Genomic DNA, 22,963 nt, shown 5'->3' with positions numbered 1-22,963 from the left:
CCCTGATGCGCTGCCTTAAAATGGCCCCTCGGCCACCGTGTGTGGCAGGGCAGAGCAATCCCACAACTGCAGCCCCTAGTGGACCCCCCTGAGCCATGGTCACTTGCAGACGCGGGGGGGGGGGGGGGGGGGGGCTGTGTTAACACCTCCCCTCCCCCACCTTCTGATCCCATCAACCCGGACTCTTCTACGATCATCCCTATTGTTTTTACAGCTGCCAAGGAGGTTAGACAAAAAAAGGATCAGGCAGTTTGTTTAGTGGGTTTTTTCAGTTATTTACTCAAATCAAGTAACTGGTTTTAACCAGGAGTTTCATTAAATGTTGACCTTTAGAGGCGCCTGGGTGGCTCAGCGGGGTAAGTGTCGGACTCTTGATCTCGGCTCAGGTCATGATCTCACAGTTCTTAGGTTCGAGCCCCACATCGGGTTCTGCACTGACAGTGTAGAGCCTGCTTGGGATTCTTTCTCCCTCTCACTCTGCTCTTTCCTCTCTCAAAATAAACAAACATGAAAAAAAGTTAAATAAATAAACAGACATTGATCTGTAATGGTAAGATCAGAAGTGGGTTTTCGGGGGCACCTGGGAGGCTCAGTCAGTTGAGCGACCATCTTCAGCTCAAGTCATGACCTCGTTGAGTTGGAGCCAGCCTGCCTTGGCTCCTCTGTCCTCTCTCTCTCTCTCTCTCTCTCTCTCTCTCTCTCTGCCCCTCCCCCACTCGTGCCTGCTCTCTCAAACCTAAATACTAAACAAAAAAAACCACAACTGCATTGACTGAAAGTGTTTATCAGCATTAATGTCTGTTCAGATATCAGAAATCAGATCTAAAACTTAATACCTGTATCCAAGGAAGAAAACCCTCCTCCAAATGACGGAAATCCACTGAAGGCAGAGAAAAACGACCCTGTGCCTTGGTTCCTGCTTCCACGGGGGCCTCTTCGACTCCCAAAAAAGTCCTCAAACGGGTCTTCTAAAAACAAACATAGTCACGTTTTATTTTTCCATGGGAGAGAGAGCTGCAATGAGGGTAAACAGTTTAATGCCTTAGAACACATCGCCTCAGAAGAAAAACCTCCACGAGAAGTTTTAACACAGCTCGTCTGCAGAGCAACCAAAGTTCGTCCAATAAACCCGCAGTTTTACAGACTCATTTAACTCAACTAAAGCTACAATCCACTAGGAAATAACTGATTAGACTGCTGACGCAATCCCCATATGTATAAATACAAAATTCGGGACCACTGATGCGTGCTTCAAACTCCGACGGGGAGAGGTTTTAACAGCCTCCGAGCGAGAGCCGCGAGGCTCTGTCCCCGCTGCCGCCACCTGCAAGGGAAAGACGGTTCCGCACGCAGGGAGCTGCACTCCACACAGCCTGGGCTGCCTTCCCCAACGTAATCCAGAGACAGAAACAAAAACCAATTATTCTCACATTCACATAACACACAGAGACTGTTATATCAAGTGAGGCAAAACGTAACAGCTCCTGATTCTGGGCCACAGTGTTTAAGAATTCCATTTACTTTTCTGTAAGCCTGACGTCTCAAAAAAATTTAAGAAAGGATTAGTCAAAGTCAAACTTGAATAATGCACTTTACGAGAAAACTACTAATACAATAGAAAACGTATTGCTCTTAAAGATACCAAAATGCTCCTGAAAATAAGAACAGTCCATTTATTTTTGGTTCAGTCAATGAGCACTTACCAAAAACATAGGAATACAAACTTTCCTCTCTGTCTCTCCCTCGCTTTGTGCTCTCTCAAAAGTAAATAAATAAACGTTAAGGAAAAAAAAAAAGAAAAAATGCATTCCGGAGAAAAAGAAAAGTAACGCATTACAACCCCACAACTACAGAATCCGTATGGTGTAGGTGGCGCCTGGGTGGCTTAGTTGGTCCAACTTCGGCTCAGGTCACGATCTCGCGGTTCAAGAGTTCAAGCCCCACATCGGGCTCTGTCTGGGCTGACAGCTCAGAGCCTAGAGCCTGCCTGGGATTCTGCGTCTCCCTGTCTCTCTGCCCCTCCCCCACTCGTTCTCTTTCTCTCCCTCTCCCTCTCTCTGCCCCTCCCACTTGCATGTTGTCTCTCTCTCTCTCAAAAATAAACATGAAAAATTTTTCAAAAACAAAAAAGAATCAGGATGGCATTTTTTTTTTTTTTTTTTTTTTTTACAACCGGGTGACCAGAGCAGGGAGAGCCATACACTGGAAGGGAAAGGACAGTCAATATGACAAGTCAACACACAGCGAGCACCGGCCCCAAGCACAGATGGGGATCCACAATCCAACTCAAGTTCACAAACAAACGTGACCCAAGGGACGCAGCACGCCAAGGTCAACTCTGTCCACGGTCTGAAAAGATGGGATGCAGGGCCGTGAGCGATCGTGAAGGGCTCGGCGCAGCCGGGGCAGCTTGAAGCCAGCTCGGAACAGGGGCAAGGAGACGGCACACGCACAGACTCGGCCTCGAGACCGGAGTTGCTCGGCGCGAATCGGCTGGCCTGCTTTATCTAATGCTGCATGTATTAAGATGGGCCAGAAGGAAACGTCTGGAGAAACTGGTTACCGGTGCCTTCCTGAAAGATCTAGAAAGGAGGCGCCAGAGGAAGAAGGAGAGCCCGTGTGCATCCCCGTGCAGACACAGGGTAACAGATCCCAAGTGCTTGTTGTTGGCAGGCCCCCCGGAACTGTCCTGTCGGAACTTCGCTCCCACACTGCACGGCCAGCGCTACCCTCTACAAAGTTAAGTTTAAGGAAATCCCTTAAAACCTACTCTACAAACAGGGCTGGGCGTACAGTCAGCCCATCAGAAGCACAAATGGGGGGCGCCTGGGTGGCGCAGTCGGTTAACTGTCCGACTTCAGCCAGGTCACGATCTCGCGGTCCGTGAGTTCGAGCCCCGCGTCAGGCTCTGGGCTGATGGCTCAGAGCCTGGAGCCTGCTTCCGATTCTGTGTCTCCCTCTCTCTCTGCCCCTCCCCCGTTCATGCTCTGTCTCTCTCTGTCCCAAAAATAAATAAACGTTGAAAAAAAAATTTAAAAAAAAAAAAAAGCACAAATGGAAGTGGATCACGAACTCTGTCTAAAACTACTAACATACTGTGAACTTCTCAGGAGGCTCATCCTATCAAATAAAACCCAAGCGACCGATTTACGGGTCCCTCCTTCCCTTAACCCCACGACCTACACACCCACGGTGCCAGATCTCCTGTCAGAGGTCCCTGGGGTCAACCCCCACACGGAGAAACAGAAACCTCACGAATGCAATTTCAACTCACGGTGCGGAAATTCTCACTCTCCCCTAAGAAGTAACCACTAAGAACGGTTTTCACCTGAGCCGCGTGAGGCTCTGACGCCCCCGGACGACGCTCCAAGCAAGTTGGCCTCCCCGACACGCCAAGCCCGCACCTGCCCCGAGTCCCCCGCTGCCTAAAGCCCAGCTGGCCTGCGGCCTCCTGAGGTTCTCCGGGCAGCCAGCTGCGGCGAGGCTCCACCGCCACCGAGGACGTGCGTGGGCTCCGGGCTCGCGCCCTGAGCGAAAAGAAGCCCTGGATTAGAAAACCCTATTCCTCAGAAGCTACTTCAAAAGCTGGCTTAGGAGTGTGAGCCAGGCCGGTGGCTTTTCAGTTTACTTTTTCTCGGGTTTTTAGAAACTCTTACGTTGCTCAGCCTAAACGCGTTTCTTTCATTCGGGTCGTCGTTCTAGTCACTGAACTGTTAACACGATTTCAAATATTAAACTTAACAAAAGTTTCACCCTCAAAACGAAAAGCCTCAGTTACAACCGTCGTGGTGACACCAGAAAACACACGCTCTCGGGGGTTCTCTTAACATCATGCTTACGTTGTTAAAAGCTGCCACTGTGAGACTGGACAGACCTTTACGAAGATTTCTCACCACTGGCTGTGACCGGTCTGTACGTTTTCAAAAAGTAGTTCAGGAGTCTGTTTCGTGACCTTTTGAAACCTCTGGCCCCCAAACCCAATACGCTGTTTTAAAACTGTTCAAACCAGTGACTCCGCTTCGGGGAAATCACTCCCCTCGAGTACGGAAATACCCCACTGCACGAAGAGAATTCAAAGCATCGATGACACGCTGAAAACTGAAAATCACCAGATTTTCCCCAGGTGGGAGAAGTAAACAGCATTTTAGACGCACATTTAAGTGACCATCAAATTCAGGCTTCAGGAAAAGGCAGAGCAAGTAACAAGTTACCACTTAAACACGTGAAAAACGTTAACGGTGGGTTTGCAATCGTCTTGGTGGTGAGACAAATGTGGATTGCCTCCCCCCTTTTGCCGCACTGATACTTCCCAAATTCATTACTCCTTTGAGATTAAAAGGGATAAACATTACATTCACATTCTGGAAACACACCGCGACTCGGAAACTTAACATAAGGAAACACGGAGGCCTGTTGTGCCTTCTGCCCGTGGCCACACGGGCCCCAGCAGCCCCCATGCTGAGGACACGCAGGGGAGGGACTTCGCCCCCTGGCCACGCACACGGGGTCCGAGCAGAACTTGGGAGGCCCGCACCACCCAGCTGCTGGCAGCTGGCAGCCGACCGCCGATGGGAAGCCTTACCGGCCCCACGGCGGGCTGGACTCACATGTTGCCTATGTTGTCCGGGTTCTCTTCTGCCTTCTCTCCGTCGAGCAAGCGAGAAGGCACCCGACGTGGCGAGTCCCAAAGAGGAAATACATTTTCACCACCGCCATTTATCAAAACACCTCTACCCAAGTGGACCTGGTAGTTCCAAGCCGTGCCGGGGCCGGCGGACTCCCGGAGCCCAGCTCCGAACGCACGCCGACTGCCGGGACCTCCTTACCGTGTCCCGGAGGCCCGAGCCCGCATCTTCTTACGCGAGCCAACATTCCCCCCCCCCCCCCTTCCTGGCCTCTCTTATGCACCCTTGCCAGGCTGGGGAAGATGCCCGCTCCCGTCCCCGTGTTTGAGGCTCCCGTCCCCGTGTTTGAGGATCCCATCGCCCTGGCCGGGGGCGGCTCGTCTTCAGGGACGCTCGGGAGAGCCAGGATGCTGTCAGGCAGAGTCACGACCGTGCTGCGGTCTCTATTTGGAGATTAAGGGCCGTGACTTACTAAGACGAGCACGGGCATCAAGGGGACGGAGGGCGGGCTTGTGGGGTTAACTTGACATATGGCGTGAAGGGGCCACAGGGGGCTCAGGAGTTCGCTCGAGCAGTATTCCGGCTGCGTCTCTACGGGTGCTTCTGGATTAAGACTAACATTTAGATCGGTAGACCGAGCAAACGTACTGGCCTCCCCCATGTGTAGGGGCCTCAATCCGTCTGTGGAAGGGCTTGAGGGAACCAAGAGCCCCCCTCCCCCAGGTAGGAGAATCCCCCGGCCGGAGGGGGGGGGGGTTCAACCGAACGCTGGCTCTTGCAGCCTGCCGGCCTCTGGATTCTGGCTCAGACGGCAGCCGTGCAAACCCTGAACTTGCTGGTCTCCGTAATCAAGTGAGCCAACTCCTTACGCTACAAGTCAGTCCCTCAGAGATGGACCAACGGTCAGAAACAAATACATCAACAGAGACCCGACCGGCTCTCACGCAGGTTCTCAGACAATGCAACTTGTATTTCTGATCATTCTACAGCTACCTTCAGGCAGGTGAGACCTAAATACCACGTGAGACGGATGCAGGTCCGAGGTGTGACCTACCCCGCCGCGCCAGGGCTCTAGGCGCTGGGGGCCCCGGATGTGCATCAAACACCCCTTCTCAACCTCACAAGACCTCACCAGTGTCTCAGAAATACAAAACCAAATCCACGAAGAGGTCAGCGGCATTAGCAAAATACCGGTCAATGACAAAGTCACGAGGTCAAACTTAGGCCAAGAAGTACACTTAAGTGAACTTTGTGGAAAAATTTAGCACCAAACACATATAAGCAAACGTTCACACGCATAAACACATAACAAACGTTTACACGCATGCACACGTGAACACATAACAAATGTCTGTGTGCTGGGGTACAGAAAAAGGTTTACACGCACACATACAACACGCGACAAATGCAAGCACGCACACAGGAACCCGTAACCAGTGCTGACCCGCACGCACACAGGAACGCTTACGTGTGTTCGTTCTTCAACACGACGCCTGCTTCCACGTGTAAGCGCAGGAAAAATACCTGTGCGCATGCACAAACGCACAAACACCGAGGAAACATTCACACGCATGGGTACGGAGAAAAAGCCTTAAGGAAACAAGTGTGACAGAGATTTAAGGCCATCCACTTTTCTTAAGTTTTACCAAGATTCAGTATCTGATAGATAACCACAAAACCTATTTGGAGAGACAAATCAAATAAATCCTTTAACGCCACGAACACCAGCACAGGAACAAAAAACTAAGAACACCATGATTAACACGGCTTTTTTTTTTTTTTTTTTTTTTTTTTTGAGACAGAGAGAGACAGAGCATGAACAGAGGAGGGTCAGAGAGACAGGGAGACCACAGAATCCAAAACAGGCTCCAGGCTCCGAGCTGTGAGCACAGAGCCCGACGTGAGGCCGGAACCCACGAACCGCATGATCGTGACCTGAGCCGAAGCCGGACGCTTAACCGACTGAGCCACCAGGGCGCCCCCACGCCGCTCTTACCCCGCCATCCTGAAGCGAGTGCTTCCAGCAGCACAAAACCCAAGCAAGAAGAGGCCTGCACTACTAACGACTTAAGGTACCAGCCGCTCCTTTCCACGCGGCCTCACACTATTGATTCCCCAGGCACACAGAAAAACTTGGGGGGGGGGGGAGAGCAAAACAAAACCTAAAAAAGATAACGGGCATTTCAAACAAGGAAAACCATCTACTCGGGGCGCCTGGGTGGCACAGCTGGTCAAGCATCCGACTCTTGATCTCAGCTCAGGTCACGATCTCAGTCTGAGTTCGAGCCCTTCATCGGGCTCTGCGCTCATGGTGTGGAGCCGGCTGGGGATTCTGACTCTCCTTCTCTCTGCCCCTCCCCTGCTTGTGCAAGCTCTCGCACGCTCTCCCCCCCCCCCCAAATAAAGAGATGACCTTAAATTTTTTTTCTTTTTTAAAGAAAAATCTATCTGCTCTAGAGGCGCCTGGGTGGCTCAGTCAGTTAAGCATCTGGCGCTTAATTTTGACTCAGGTCATGATCACACAATTCATGGGGTTCAAGCCCCAAGTCGGGCTCTGGGTTCACAGCACAGAGCCTGCTTGGGATTCTGTCTCCTTCTCTCTCTACCCCTCCCCTGCTTGCTCCCTCTGAAAAATAAACAAAACTTAAAAAAGAAAACAAAAACATCTACTCTAAACTATAGCTGCATCCTAAGTCCAAGTGACCCAGACAGGGACTTGTAAGAGGTCACCCAGCCAATCCCAACAACACGAGCTAAAATTAAAACACTCCTTTCCTACAACTCAAAAACCTGTAAACGTCATTTTTTACAGATCCTGAAGTACGAAGCAACACATTTCTAAGGAATCTGCAACTAAGTGAAATGGGAACAGACACCCAGCCACGACGCCGCGCTGCACGGGACCCTCGGTCCCCGCTGCTTCCTCAGCGCCCGGAGGGGCGGCCTGGCACTGAACAGGTGGCATGTATTCACCGGACGAATGGACGCCACGCTCTTCAACTTTCCATGTGATTATTCTGTTACGCAACAGAATTTCTAGTGACATCCCAGGTGTGGCTGGAGCACTGGATTTTCTAAGAGTTGCAAGGATCTATCCAAGTCGGGGACCCAAACTACACATCCTGGACCGAAATCATCTCATTTTAGACCCCAATACAGAGGCTTGGTGCTCCGTGAGAATATGGACTCCTTGCTTTAGAAGGAAGGTACGAGAAGGACAGCAGCATGTCTGGTCCTGCAGGTGTCCTTTCTGTCCCCCTCCTACAGGAATGATGCTCTTCTGCTGTCTTACTCCCTCAGACGGCCATGCCCGGCCCACCTCCCTGCACACGTGAGGAAGAGGACGGGCCTCTGCCCTCTGCCCAGACCTGGGGCCCCAGAGCGTCCTTCTCCAGCCTCCCAGGAAGAAGCGGTTCCCTTGACCACAGAACCCAACATTCCACACGGGACACATGATAAGCAAAACCCCCAAGGACTCTGGAAACTGACCCGAGCGAGGCCCAGAAACTAAATTAAAAGCTTAAGAACCAACTCGAGTGCAGGCGCTGGCTTCCCTTGGAAAGTGACGCCACACCCAGAGGACCTGGCTGACCACGCCATTCAAGCCCGGCGTGCAGAATCTCATTACAGGCCTCCACGCCCGCTGTGGGGCGGCCGGCGCCGCTGTGCTCCTGACCCCGGAAACGGGTCCCAGAATGACCTTTTCCAGAAGCCATTTCCTCCTCCCTCCTAGGGGGCATGGGTGAGGGAGGGCAGGGAGGCAGCGCATCAGCCGTCTCGAAACCACTAAGCGCGCACCAAAGAAAGGAGACGCCGAGGACGGCTAGCCCGGCGCCCACCCCCTCACTTGCCGGCAGAGTTTTACATCAAAGTCAACTACTTCCGAATGCCAGCTCCACATCCCAAGAGCGAGAGTTGTCCGCTACACACAGAACAACAGCCGACAGCTTGCATTCCATTCTCCAGGAAAACCTGCCCAAGGCACTCTCCCTCCCCACCAAGAGACACGAGGAGGGGCCCGGGGGCAGCAATACTCCTCGATCCCCTCGCTCACGCAGGACCATGGGCTGGTTGGGGTTCGGAAAAGGCCTCTCAGTATCGCTGGAAACCTGTCTAACACGTGACGCGCTTATGTGGATTTTTAAGTCTCATTCCCTGTATTCCTTCCCCATCATGCGTGCCCAGGGATGCCAAGTGTGAAATCTCATCCCACATGAACACGGAAGCACCTGCTCCTCTCCCGCCTGTGCACCTGAGTTCTGCTCTCTCCTAGCACGTCTCACTGCAAACTTCCCCTTCTTTCCCCTTCCAAGATTTCCTGCTTCTGAACCCACAGACAACTCTTCTTTAGGGAAGATTATGCCACAGGTTGGACTGCGGCCCCCCAAACGATGTGAGATCCCTAAGCCCCAGGCCCCGTGAGCGAGCGAGACCTTATTCACAAACAGGGTCTCTGCCGACGATGCACTTAGGATGAGCTCATCAAGGTGGGTCCAAATCCAGTGTCGCTGTGTCCCCATGAGGGGAAATCTGGACGGAAACACACCCACAGAGGGGGCGGGATGTGAAGACACAGGGGAAGACACCTACGTGCGAGGACCATCTGAGGCCACCAGAAGCCGCAAGGAGGCCTGGAAGGCGGGCTCCCTCCCGGGACTGGCCTCAACTTCGGCCTCCGGGCCCCAGGGCGTCAGTTCCTGTCTTCACCCCCCAGGCCTATGGAGTCGTTCTGGCCCTCCGGGGCCCAGTGGGCCGGAATGCTGGCTTCCGACTCTGAGTGACAGGATGCCTGGGAGAGCCACTCTACGGCTCCCAGGGCCCCACCTTCGTCTGGTTTCCCTCACTACTCCCGGGGGCCGCCACTCCCCGACCGAGGACCAGCTCAGGCACCAGTAATGCAGACACATTTTATTGCAGACACACGTCCTGTGAGCCAAGCCCCGCGAGCGAGCGCGGCCCCCGCTCACGGCTGCACAGGCAGTGCCTCCGGCTCTGGCCCTCCGTCCTCGCTCAGCAGCTCCTCACTCTCCTCGCTGAGCTCGTCCGCGTCCCACGGACTCGCCTCATCCTCACTGGAGGCGGACTCGAGCTCCTCGCTCAGGAGCTCGCCCCAGCCCCAGCTACGGCCCTCACTGGGCTCGTCGTCGCTACAGACATCAAGCTCCTCGCTACAGATCACACCCGACACCTCGCTGTCCTCTTCACTCGGGGCGTCTTCCGCCGAGTCCTCAAACCCGGGCTCCAGCTCCTCGCTCGCCACCTCCTCGAGCCCTGGGGAGCAAGACGAGGGCTCACGATGCTCAGTCCGGACCCGGTTCGGGACCGTCAGCTGTCGCCCTCCCCGGGGCAAGTGAGTCCGCTCCCCTCCCCGGGGCGAGCCCACCCCTCCCCTCCACGAGCCCACACCCCCCGACGGGCTGTCTCCTCCTTCCACCGCTACACCCGTTTTTTCTTTCACGAGGCTGAAAAGATTGGCGCCATCGTGAAGGAAAAGGCTCTCTGGAAGTTGTTTTAGGTGGCTTTGGCTTTCCAACGTAAGAAAACGAGCCCATAAAATGTCGAGTTATACCCAGACGTTTCCTCCAAACCTACTCGGGCCAGGGCTCTGAGGACTAAATGACACCAACAGCATCTAGCTGTCGGCCTCAGAATGCCGAGTAATGGTGTTCTGTAATAATAAACCACCACCAGCTCCCCCTCACTCAAATTCAGGCCATCCCTTCCAATTTACATTCGGACAGAGCTCAGCACTCGGGGAAGGACGTGAACACATTGAGCTGCCCGCGAAGGTACGGCTGGTCCCCTGGATCTCGGGGTGAGGGCGCTCCTGTGGGGGGCGGCTGCTGTCACGGGGACTTTGTCAGCCAGGCCCAGGCCTCAGCCCTCTGCCATAACGTGACGACCGTCGCTGGCCGGTCCGTGGGCACAGGACTGCTTGCAGTCTGTCCGATACCCTTCACACCTCACACTTTTCCATGGGTCTCTGGTTCTTTGAGCTCTTGTCCCCTTTCATTTAGGAAGCCTGTCAGACATGGAATTTGATGCACTGATACTTGCGTGAGACACACACGTCTGATTCTGAGCTACTCTTCTCAGGAGGCAGAACAGGAGAGGAAAAAGAACCGGGTGAAAAATCAGGACTAAAAAATTACGTGCTACGACCAACGGACGTCACGACAGCCCCGGGTAAGTGGGATGGGGCCGCTGCTTGACATCAACTGAACCACTGCTACGGCAGAAACCCCCAGCCCTACATTCGGATCTAGGCTACACGTACCGCCAGCAGGCTGTACCGTTACTTCGTACATGTAGCAGCCGTGGAGAAGTTTCTGTTCCTGTGTGCAAATCCTTAGCGCCTGAAAATGGAAGTCACCTAGAACACCTATGAGAACAGATTGAAGAAGCATCACTGACACACGAATCGTGGAAAATGTACAGGAAATGCCTACCGTTAAATTTGAACATCTTGGTGTCTAAAACAGAGGGCCCAAGAGTCTAGAATCACAGTAAGACTAGTTATCTCTTAAACAGGACTGAGTCCAAATGAAGAAATTCCCATCAAAATGTGCTTTGTGTCCACAATCTCAGTGAAAATACACATGCACATAAAACTTTCTATACATACACATATCTCACAATTTAGAAGGTGTGAACATCGGGTATAAACAACTTACAGCCGGTGGGAAGGCAAGCTGGTGCAGCCACTCTGGAAAACAGTAGGGAGGTTCCTCAAAAAACTAAAAACAGAACTTCCCTACGACCCAGCAATGGCACTACTAGGCGTTTATCCACGGGATACAGGTGGTGTTTCGAAGGGACACATGCACCCCCATGTTTATAGCAGCACTATCGACAATAGCCAAAGTATGGAAAGAGCCCAAATGTCCATCAACGGATGAATAGGTAAAGAAGATGTGGTTTATACATACAATGAAATATGACTTGGCAATGAGAAAGAATGAAATCTTGCCAATTGCAATAACATGGATGGAACCGGAGGGTATTATACCGAGCGAAATTAGTCAGAGAAAGACAAACATCATATGACTTCACTCATATGAGGACTTTAAGACACAGAACAGATGAACATAAGGGAAGCAAAAATAATATAAAAATAGGAAGAGGGACAATACCTAAGAGACTCTTAAATATGGAGAACAAACAGGGTTGCTGGAGGGGTTGTGGGAGGGGGATGGACTAAACGGACAAGGGGCATTAAGTAATCTACTCCTGAAATCACTGTTGCACTGTGCTAATTTGGGCGGAAATTAAAAAAATAAATTAAAAAAAATTACACACACACACACACACACAAAAACCAACTTACAGTGGGTAAAAGCTATATGTTACTTCCTCATTTACATCTCATTATCCTCACTACACCTTCTTTGCTCTAGGAAGAACTGCCCGATGAAAATCACTTTGAATGAGGAAGCCTGGCCCGTCAGACTATTTTCCTAATGAAAACAAAATCTGGCTCCAATTCAATCCCTAAGGGACCCTTCCACCAAAACAACTCCTGGAAGGTATCACGCGTGTAGCAGATGCCTGGCCTCCTGCTCAGAGAGGTCAGCCTGCACTGCTGCCCCCGCTGCCGATGTGCAGTGGGGCCGAAACCCTCGCTGGCAGGAGATCCTCACTCGGCCACCGGAGGAGTCACGCCATCCAAACACGGGATTTCACCCAACACAACCCGGCACCCCCCAAAACAACACATGAAGTTCGCTAAAGGCTGTAATGAGACACAAAGGTAATCTTACCGCAGGAAAGATCATTGAACCCTCGGTGTTTTTCTTACAGTGACATTTCCTACATACACGAAGGCCAATTAACAGACACTACAGATAAGGTTAGATCTCGTCTATTAATAAGGAGACTTCCTGATAATTCTCTTACGTTTCCGGGAGCAACGTCAAAGCAAGTCTTCAAAAAGACCACAATCACCTTTTCACCCCCAACTTGGGACACCCACTGCTTAGCCTTCGTCATGACATGTGTGGATGAAAAAGGGAATATGTGCTGATGTGTATCATCCTACCCACCTCCCTCCGTAAGCTACGGTCTTCAAATCGGGCCACACCACAGTAAAAAACAGAGCAACTCTCTGTGAATCCCCATCGGAAATAAACTGAAGGGCCGCACCGTTTAAAAGGCCAGATACCTACCAGGTACGGCAGGAAATTAATTACTCTTCTCTGGGCCTATGATGGGCAAGGGTCCGCTGCTTCTCCCCCGCTATCTGCAGACAGAACCGGTCTTGCTGTGTCCCTCCTGAGGATCGCAGGTGTTGGGACTCTCCAACAGGCTCCAGGCAACAAAGGGCAGAAACACGGGCTACGTCTCCCCCACCGTGAGCCGAGACAGAAATGGGTGCGGCCGCACCAGGGGAGCTCTGGCCACCCAAGTTCCCCAGCACCCGGGGCAGCTCCGACGGCGCCCGCTCCCCACCCCGCCCGCATCCGAGCCACATGCGAACAGCCGGCATCAGACTCAGCGCGTCAAGGTGCAGGTGAAGGGAAAATCCGTCCTGCAACGCAACAGCAGCTGGGACAGCACGGTCTCCCGCCGGCCAAAACTCCTCCCGGCAGGAGATCTGCAGGGCATCGCCCTAGAGGTGTCCTTCTTTTTCACAAACCGTGAACTGAACGGTCACAATGCGCCACACACAATCAGAGAAACAAACAGGTGGAGAGATCCAAGGTCTTCTGAACATCTGCTACGATGCCCAGTGTCTCCATCCAGAACTCGGGGCAAATTCACACAGGAGCAAGTGCTCAACAGCAAAGAGCGCCACCCGCCAAGCCCCCAGCACCTACATCCTGGCCACCGTCTGAACGTGGGAAAAAGGAAGTTAATTAAGACTATCCGTATCGAAGAAAAGGAGCACATTAAAACCTTTATTACTTTCGTGTGCAAGGTACTCATTCAGAATCACCTTCCAGAGAGAAGGGAAGGGGTTCGGGAACCCCCTCCGCTGCTTCAACACAGGCGAGCAACAGGGAGCCACGTGTGGAAACGGGAAAGGTGAGTCCGCCTCAGTCACAGACACACCCACCAAACAGCGAACTTACCGAAGAAGTCGAATGAAAACGGGTCCCTTCCACCGAAAAATTCCCTGAAGACGTCATCTGGGTTACGGAATGTGAAGCCAAAATCAAACGGATGGTCAAAGTGAACTCCACCTACGATGGTACAGCACAGCATTTAGTTGGTGCATTCCTGCGTTTAGTAGGCCAACAGTTCTGTCTACAGAGGATTCCACACCACGACCCGAAGAAAAAACGGCAAAGGCTCCTACACCCAGGGCTCTGCTTCACAGCAAGAGCCGTGCCTGAACAGAGACCACCTGGGGCTGGCGGGGACAAGCCAGGGGAGGCTTCCCACCCCTCATGGTCATGGTCACGGTCACGGCAGCAGGGGAGTGCTAGCACTTTCCCACCATGTCTGCAACCGCCATCCGTACGTAGGAAACGTGGCTTCATCTTCTGTGCGGACGGACCACCGTGTAAACCACGCACAGAAGCACACTCGTTCACGCTCCTCAAGTGGGGCGTGTGCTTGGTGGGCAGCGCTATTCTCGAAGAGGCCACCGACCGTGGTGCTGACGGCGGGCAGGTCCCTGCTAGGACCTCTCGTCACACACACGCCCCCGAGTGAGGCCTGCCCACCACAGGCAGGTCTGCCAATACAATCAGCTTGGTCAGGTAAGAGTTTTTAAGGTCTTCTGACAAAATATCAGGTACTGATCCGGGAGTAAGAACTCACAAAATACTCTAGTAGGTTATATGGATTCCGGATCTACAGAAAGTGCCGCGATCAGCATACACTGTGTAGCCGAATGCAAGGGTTTCCGGGCAGCCCATCTCCACAAGTCAGCCCACTTTCCAGGCCACATCTGTGTTTCCGGAAACACAGCCTGTCCAAGAAAACGGACAAACCCGACCCCTTGTCTAGACCCTTCGTTGCCAGATGGCCTCTTCCGCTCACTGAAAAGCCAAGACAAAAATCAACATTTACATACCTCCACCTCCGCCATTTAATCCTTCTTTGCCGTATTTGTCATAGATGTCTCGTTTTTTAGCTACAAATTAGAAAGGAGAGTCAGGAAAGACCAAGTTCTTTTCCCCTCAAAGTTCAAATAAAGCCTTTACAAAGTTGTACATCAAGGAACCAATGAGTTTTCAAGGTTTCGCAATTAGTTTTAAGGAGTTAGGCCTCCATTACTTTAAATAAGAAGGGAAAGAGGGAAAACCTAAGTACATCTCCCTAAAAGCTCCCAAAAATTAAATAGTAAAAATTAAGTAGTAATCACTTTTTAAGCTAAAAAGTGGTATTTTTTCCACGCTACTGTGCACAGTGTGTGTTCATGTGTACATAAAAGTCACACTAAAGGGGGCAGAACAGAAGAGACTCATAAATATGGAGAACAAACAGAGGGTTACTGGAGGGGGTGGAGGGGTGGGCTAAATGGGTAAGGGGCACTAAGGCATCTACTCCTGAAGTCGTTGCACTGTATGCTAACTAACTTGGATGTAAATTTTAGAAGATAAAAAATAAAATAAAACAAATTTTTAAAAATCACACCGCAGGTTCTAAAACTATTCCAACTCTACCAGTGCACATTTTCCCAAAAAAGAGGACAGGGCCTTGGTGGGGGCAGGAAATAGAGGTACCGGAGCCAGAGAAAGAGCCGACCCGAATTCATGCCCTTGAAAGGACAACAGCCCAAGCCTGAGGATGCTCTACTGTCTTGTCCTCTTACCATTTACCTTCTAGAATAAACAACTACACTGCAGCCCTGTTTAAACAGGTCACTTCCTTTTGATACACCAGGTTTTCCGCCCAAACCATCATGTTCTACCAAACCGTGTGGTAAAGTAACAGGAGTTATGGGGGCGCCTGGGTGGCTCAGTCGGTTAAGCATCCGACTTCAGCTCAGGTCATAATCTCCTGGTTTGTGAGTTCAAGCCTTCCGTCGGGTGAGCTGGAGCCCTGCTCCAGGTTCCACAGTCTCTCTCCGTCTCTCTCTCTGCCCCTCACTCACTTGTGTGCGCATTCTCTCTCCCTCTCAAATAAATAAAACTGGAAAGAAAAAAAACAGGTCATGGGGAAAACGGGTGTACGAGCAAACCACTTAAAGCCAGTTGATGGTAACCAAGTTCTAAGAAGAATGGGATCTGGGGGCATCTGGGTGGCTTAGTTGAGCGTCCAACTCTTGAATCTGGCTCAGGTGGTAATCCCAGGGTCGTGGGATCAAGCCTCTCTATCCCTGTTTGAGATTTTCTCTCTGCGCCCCTGCCCTGCTCATGCAGGCGCCCAATCCTCTCTCTCAAAATAAACAAATAAAAATAAACATGGGGGGGGGGGGCGCGGGGAGAACGGGAACTTTCTGTGCAAAGGTAACTTCTGGGCTTGGGATAAAACACCGGGTACTTCCTTTACAATAGAAGAGGTATTGACAGATACAAGGCTGACTTCCTCAACACTCCACCACTCTAGCCCTGGGGCAGGGAAGGCGCGGCCAAGCTCTGAAGTCTAACTCAGCTGGGCACGCAGTTCCTGGTTTCCTGACACCAAGGAAGTCCTTCCAAGCAGTGAAACCCAGCACACGAGCCCACTGGCCAGGTATGTGTAAGCAGGACAACGGAGATGAGCGGTCACGGCGCCACCAACGGAGAGTGGTCACAGCCACCGCCATGCAATGACCCAGACGGATTCCTGTGCCCCAATCTGTCCTGTCAGTCCTCAGACCAGGGTGTCAGTACTGTTTAAAATAGCCACCCTGAGAGAAAGTGCTAGAAGCCAGGGTGCTCCCCAGCACACACAGGTAACTGTATCAAGTGTCTGCCAGGAGCAGGAGTCGAAGCCTCACAAGAAAAGGAAGCAACTTCCATTCTCAGTGCCCACACCTCGGCCGCCCAGATCCACATTCTGCTAGCCCCGGGGAGGAGCCAAACCCTGGGTAGGTTCACTCACCGTCCGATAACACCTCATACGCCTCAGCCACTTGTTTGAATTTTCTCTCTGCTTCTTCTTTATTCTCAGGGTTTTTATCTGGATGCCACTTCAGTGCCAGTTTCCGGTACCTTGAAAGGAATAAAAAGGGCACCGGTCACATCCATGTGCAGAAACCCAATGGCTGGGAAACATAAGTAAGGCGGAAACTGGCTTCAGAGCTATAAACCTGGGCAACTGCTATCGATTTCCATTGTAAAATCTTCCTTTCCCCGAGAATGAAATAAGCAAGTTCTCAATGCAGACAGCATGAATACAAACCAACCTCTAGAGAGACGTTAACGCTAAAATGTTTGAGAACCAAAACGTGCAGTGTGAACTCGTGGTCGTGCAGCTGAGAAAGCACAGAACAGAGGAAGAAGGCAGCCTCGTTCGCAGGGCAGGAAGAGCCCCCCCGCCTCGCATGTCGGTGTGACAGATGCTGGCACCGCTCACAGAGACACCCCATTCTGGATTCAAGATTCACCGAAGGTTCCACTTAATAGTAATAACTGTATGCTTTTGGAATACAAAGAAAAAAACCCCTCTCTTCTTAAACAGAAGCACCACATATGGGAGGAAGGGGGTGCCCCTCAAAATCTAAAACTAGACTAAGGACCAGAGAGTCCTAGCACTTGGCAAGCTGTGAACGTAAGGCTGCTGCGGTTCAATTTAATCACAGCATTTTAATCAAAAATCTTGGCTTGAACTTCCTAAGATCGAGTTAATGCTGGGCTCTACTCCTTCTCACTGCAGACCTAAACATGTAGTAGCAGACCAAGGGCCCTGAAGCACTACAAACCTTGGTAAAAAATGACAGACCGTGTGGAAGACGGAGAACGGTCACTTTGCACAGGGTGTAGTCCTGTGAACACAAAGACACGAGAAGAGACTCCCGAGTGTTCATGGGTGTGTTTTGAAAGACTACGCCATGTTTTTAGACTCAAGGCCTGACACATGAAGTGTAAAGAACATCAAATGTCTTTCAGTGTTGGCCTTGAGACTGACGTCCGGCTCCACACCAGTAAGCGAGCGCCAAGGACACACGGCCTGCGACACGAACACAGGTAAGACTGTAGGTCTCCCCGGAGAAATGCGCAGGGAGGGGACAGCCACCTACAATCACCCCTCAAACAAAAGTTTCTCTGGTCACTGCACAAGATCAAAGCCTAGAGTCCACAAAACGGACTACGAACACGCACCAGCCATGGATGCAGTTTCGCTCATTTAAAGGAAGTAAGGCTGCATCTAGTCTAAGTCAGTATTCAACTGCACACTTAATGGGAAAATCTTCTTCCATTTAACGATGGCATTTTCTAAGTTCACACTTCAGAGCCACCCTGAAGACAACGGCCGGCCCACGTTCTCATAAGAAACGAAACCAATCCCCTTCCTGACCGTGTTTAGCATAACGTGGGCATGTTTCTCCATCAGTTAGTGGAAATACTATTTACATATTATGTTTATTCAAGAAGAGTGCAATTAACTGGAGACTGCTGTCTGTGAGCTGTGAGCCGGCAGACGCGAGGGGCCCCACGGGTGACACAGCTCAAAGGCACTTCCTGGGCCCTCCTACTCAAGTTGCTTGGCTGCGGTTTGACACAGGGCAGGCCCATCACAGGAGTCAAGCTGCTATGTTTAACATTTTTACGTGAACGATTTATTCAAGTACCCTGAATTTCCTTCTGCAGACCCACTAAGCCTAGCAGCTCAGACTTGTGTGTGAATAAAAACGCCAGTCCCTTAACAAACTGAAACAGTTCCAGGCTTAGTTTTTAGTCTCTCTAGCTCTGCTAAAATCTAACTTTTTGCTACACATTAAGGTCAAACGAATTAAAGACCCAGTTCACCTTGAGTGCCACCTGTGGCCTCCACCTTGCCCCCGCCGTGGGCCAGCCCTGGTCACAAAGGCCTAGGAAGGCCAGCAGGGGCGCAGCACTCAATCTGGCTCTAACGGTACAGGCCGGGGCCGGCGACAGGGACCCTGAACGGCTACTACCCTGAGGAGGTCACAGCACCACACTCTACGAGTGCGAAGTGCCAGGTCAGCTCCGTTCCACAGTCAACGTCAAAACTGCCTGGGATTATTTCGCATCCTCAGTTAAATGTCTGATCTGCTCTAAGCAGCAACAGAATCCACTGTCCCAAGGCAAAGTAACGGAGGAAACCAAGTGACCTTCTCATCCCTCAATGCCAAGTGACAGGCTGGGCCTAGTCTGAGGAGGCGAAGGTTAGTTTCACTGCCTTGTCTGAAGATACAGTGAAACAGCAGCATTCTAAAACGGTTATACCACATGAAATGCCACTTCAGGAGACAAAAAGTTACACTGCCCAAGTGCACAGATTCATTACTGCATAAATACAGTTACTTACGCCTTTTTAATATCCTCAGCTGAGGCATGTCTCTGCACGCCTAGAACTTCATAGTAATCCACCATGTTTTAACAGGCTGTTGGAGTGAGTCCTGCAATTAGAAATCCATGGTCAATGACATGACTGCCGAGGTTGGGTTCATCATGGGGGTAGGAGCACAGCAGGAGAGGGAGGGTAGGTCACCTCACCTGAGCACTAACCACTAGCCTGTCAGGCTGGGCCCTCATCCGGGAACAGATTCCAAGATTTGTGCCCTAGACCCTTCTCAATATAGAATAAAAGCTCTGAAATAGCCTAATAATAGCCTAAACTAAATAAAACTAACAGGTGACTCTGAGGCAGGCACTCAGTGCCCACTTGACCACCAGCTGACAGGCCTTCTGCGAGTATCTTGTTTTCCTGACGCGGGCCCTGCTCTGGGAGCTTCGGTTACCCCTCCATTCAGTGCGTTCCCGTGCCAGGCGTTGGGCAAGACTGCACAGCCACCAGGACGAACACGCTGTCCCCGCCCTGAGCAGACACAACATGGGAACCACACAATGACACCTCCTACGGCTTGTGGCTGTCACTGGGGACGAGCTAAAGCACGCCCCCAGAGTCCCTGGGAAAGGAAAAGGAAAGGTCTCTGACAGCAGAGCTATTACTGTTAACTTCTCCCTGTGGCTTCACCCTCCCACCGGCTCTCCCTACAGATTAGGCCTTCAGTGGAAAACTAGCAGCAGCAATTTGCTTCAGTGGCTTTTGTCACTTCACAGGGCAGGACAATGAAAACCCATCCTACTCCTACCATTGCTAACAAGGCTTGGCCTCGGGTGCCACAGACCGACTACACGTATGTGAGATCGGGCGCCTGGGTGGCTCAGTCGGCTGAGCGTCCGACTTCAGCTCAGGTCATGATCTCACAGTTTGTGGGTTCGAGCCCCACATCGGGCTCTGTGCTGACAGCTCAGAGCCTGGAGCCTGCTTTGGATTCTGTGTCTCCTCTCTCTCTGCCTCTCCCCTGCTTGCGCTCTCCCTCTCTCTCAAAAATAAACATTAAAAAAAAATTAAGAGGCGAGATCTAACGGATTTACTTCTTTTACTTTGATTGGCTAAAAGCACTTCATTCAACTAATGACCAAGAACTTACAAACAGCAGGCCTATCCCTGGATGGTACACAGGAACTTCACCCAGTGGAGCAAGGCCCTCACTCAGGCTACTCCGCCCACAACTGAAGCTGGGCTTTCTGTGCCCGCCCCCCCCCTCCCCCCCACCCCCCCCCCCCGCAAGAAACTGTACCATCAGACTTCAGAGAGAGACGTTCGGACTGGAAGCGAGCACACGCCATCACAGTCTTAAGGCCACAGTGCTGGGGCACGACGACGGCCGGGTTAAATGATGCCCAGCGAGAAATTACGCCATTTCCCAAAACAAGACACCTGCACAGGTGTCTCCCACGTTTGGGGAGCGACCGTGGTAAAAAGGTCCAGTGTTACATCACGACTCGGCACCTGTGTGCGTGCCAAGCCCTTTACAAAGAAAGTCTACATATGAAGGGCCAGGAAGGAGCACGTAAAAACTACGTGTTACTAGTCCAGGAGCGCGACACAAAGAACAGCTCAAAAATACCCCGGGATGGGGCACCTGGGAGGCTCAGTGATTGGGCGTCCGACTCTTGACCCGGACTCAGGTCACAATCTCACCATGTGAGAGTTGGAGCCCCTCAAAAGCTTTGTGCTGACAGTGCAGAGCCTGCTTGGGATTCTCTCCCCCTCCCCTGCTCGCGCGCTCTCACGAAGTAAGCTTAAAAAAACTTCTTAAAAAGTACCACAGGGTGACCTGAAACAGATCCCCCATCACCTTGGAATACCTAGAAACGTTGAAGTCCAGCAAAGACATCTGAAAAAAGCTGAGCTCCCAGAAGTGGCGATCCTGACACGGCGGACGGGTGCCCTGTTTTCAGGATAGGTCTTGCTTTTGAGGCACAGGAAGCCAGAGGATGCAACGGAGACCCCCCCCCCATACCGTGGCTCTCAAAAGGCCATAATTACAACAGAGTGGGGAAGAGAAACCCTCCAAAGAACTTCAAAGAGGAGAAGAGCCCTGTCCCCCCAGCAGCTGGAAGCCTGAAGGCTCAGTCAGAGGTACAGAATGGAATCTCATTACCTTCCTTATCCTGCAATGACCCACACTCTTCAAGATTACTAAACATTACCCTAGGATGGTGAAGCAAATAAAGGCGCCCTGCAGAAAAAAGTATCTCTACAACCTAAGTCACAAAGATTCCAGCTGAAAACATAACTCCTGCTGCTGAACACGAGCTGACAAATTCTAAACACGAGGAAAGCATCAGGAGTAAGTTAGAACACCCCCAAGAATCTGAAATAAGCCGGGGGCTCCTCGGTGGCTCAGTCCATTCAGGTCATGAACTCACAGGTCATGAGTTTGAGCCCCACTTCAGGCTCACTGCTCTCAGTACAGAAACAGCTTCGGATCCTCTGTCACCCCCGCTCTGCCCCTCCTCGACTCATGCTTGCTCTCAAAAATGAACAAACATTTATAAAATTTTTTAAAAACAGTCTAAAATAAGAACTTGAAAAGAAACAAAAAAAGGACTCATGAAATAATCACAATAACGAACAGGAAACCACACTGGGGGCTGACAGCTCAGAGCCTGGAGCCTGCTTTGGATTCTGTGTCTCCCTCTCTCTCTCTCTCTGACCCTCCCCACTCACGCTGTTTCTCTCTCTCTCTCTCAAAAATAAAATAAATTGGGGGGCACCTGGGTGGCTCAGTAAGTTAAGAATCCAAATTCAGCTCAGTTCATGATCTCATGGTTCGTGAGTTTAAGCCCTGCATCGGGTTCTGTCGGCACAGATCCTGCTCGAGATTCTCTCTTCCCTCCTCTGACCCTCTCCCATGCTCTTTTTCCAAAAATAGTAATAAAATAAAAAAATAAAAAAACCTCCTTCCCCTTTCAAGAAATAAAAGTTTTTATAGTTGCTAAAAAGTTATTTACATATCGTTTTTATAAATACATTTTTTTCAAGCGAACACTACTACCCCCAACATGGGACTCAAACTCACAACCCCAAGATCAAGAGTCGCATGCTCTACGGAATGAGCCGGCCAGGTGCCCAAAATAATTTTTTGTTTTTGTTGTTGTTGTTTTGTTGTTGAAGCAGGCTTCACGCCCAGTGCAGAGCCCAAGGCAGGGCTTGATCTCATGACCCTGATCAAGACCTGAGCTGTGATCAAGAGTTGGTGGCTTAACCAACCGAGCCACCCAGGCGCCCCTAAAAACATTTTTTAAAAAGACACATCCGCGGTCCTACTGTTAACCAAACAGAAGGTTAAGCTTTTAAGATCTGGGCATTTATCAAACTTCTTGTAGTCTGTGGCAACACAGCATAAACTTGTAGTAACATAAACTAGGGCCCAGCAGCCAACAGTTAGAAAATCCATGTTCTGGGGGCGCCTGGTTGGCTCAGTCACTGGAGTATCCAATTCTTGACCTCAGAGTTCTACAAGTTTGAGTCCTCCGTCGAGTGTAGATGTTACTTAAAAGTAAAATCTAATATTAAAAAAAAAAAAATCCAGGTTCTTATCAAATGTGCCCATTTGGCCAAACAAAGCTTAAACACTGAAGTTTTGGAATGCTTAAAGAAACAATGGAACAAAAATGGAAAACAAATATCACAAAACCAGAAAAGAACAACCGTGAGAACAAAACTCTTATGTTAAGAAATTTCCTTGGTGGGGGGGGGGGGGCTCCTGGGTGGCTCAGTCGACTGAGCGTCCGACTTCCGCTCAGGTCACGATCTCACGGTTCATGGGTTCGAGCCCCGCGTCGGGCTCTGTGCTCACAGCTCGGAGCCTGGATGGAGCTTGCCTGGGATTCTGTGTCTCCCTCTATCTCTGCCCCCCCCCCCCACTTGCACTCGATGATGTCTTTCTCTCAAAATAAACATTTAAAAAAGAGAGAAAGCCT

General features: G+C 51.1%; 1 protein-coding gene across 2 annotated transcripts in view; it reads right to left on the bottom strand.

The window, feature by feature from the left end:
• The window catches only part of DNAJB6 (DnaJ heat shock protein family (Hsp40) member B6), a 68,819-nt gene that overhangs the window by 25,593 nt on the left and 20,263 nt on the right, over positions 1-22,963 (bottom strand). Inside the window, exons 2-6 of one of the 2 annotated variants that reach the window (XM_047094779.1) lie at positions 18,993-19,083; positions 16,602-16,711; positions 14,647-14,706; positions 13,697-13,807; positions 837-968 (exon numbers count right to left, since the gene is read on the bottom strand). In XM_047094779.1, coding sequence (XP_046950735.1) covers positions 837-968; positions 13,697-13,807; positions 14,647-14,706; positions 16,602-16,711; positions 18,993-19,057 — 478 coding nt within the window. In that variant the 5' untranslated portion in view covers positions 19,058-19,083. The remainder of the gene's footprint in view (positions 1-836; positions 969-13,696; positions 13,808-14,646; positions 14,707-16,601; positions 16,712-18,992; positions 19,084-22,963) is intronic. The other variant, XM_047094780.1, reaches the window with a different exon arrangement.

The sequence above is a fragment of the Lynx rufus genome, unplaced genomic scaffold, assembly GCF_022079265.1.
Source record: "Lynx rufus isolate CCGP_SWC_20201006 ecotype Redwood Valley unplaced genomic scaffold, mLynRuf1.p SCAF_4, whole genome shotgun sequence".
In the NCBI taxonomy this organism is placed as follows: Eukaryota; Metazoa; Chordata; class Mammalia; order Carnivora; family Felidae; genus Lynx; species Lynx rufus.
Note: the sequence above shows the minus strand (reverse complement) of the source record. Positions and strands in the feature narration are given on the sequence as shown.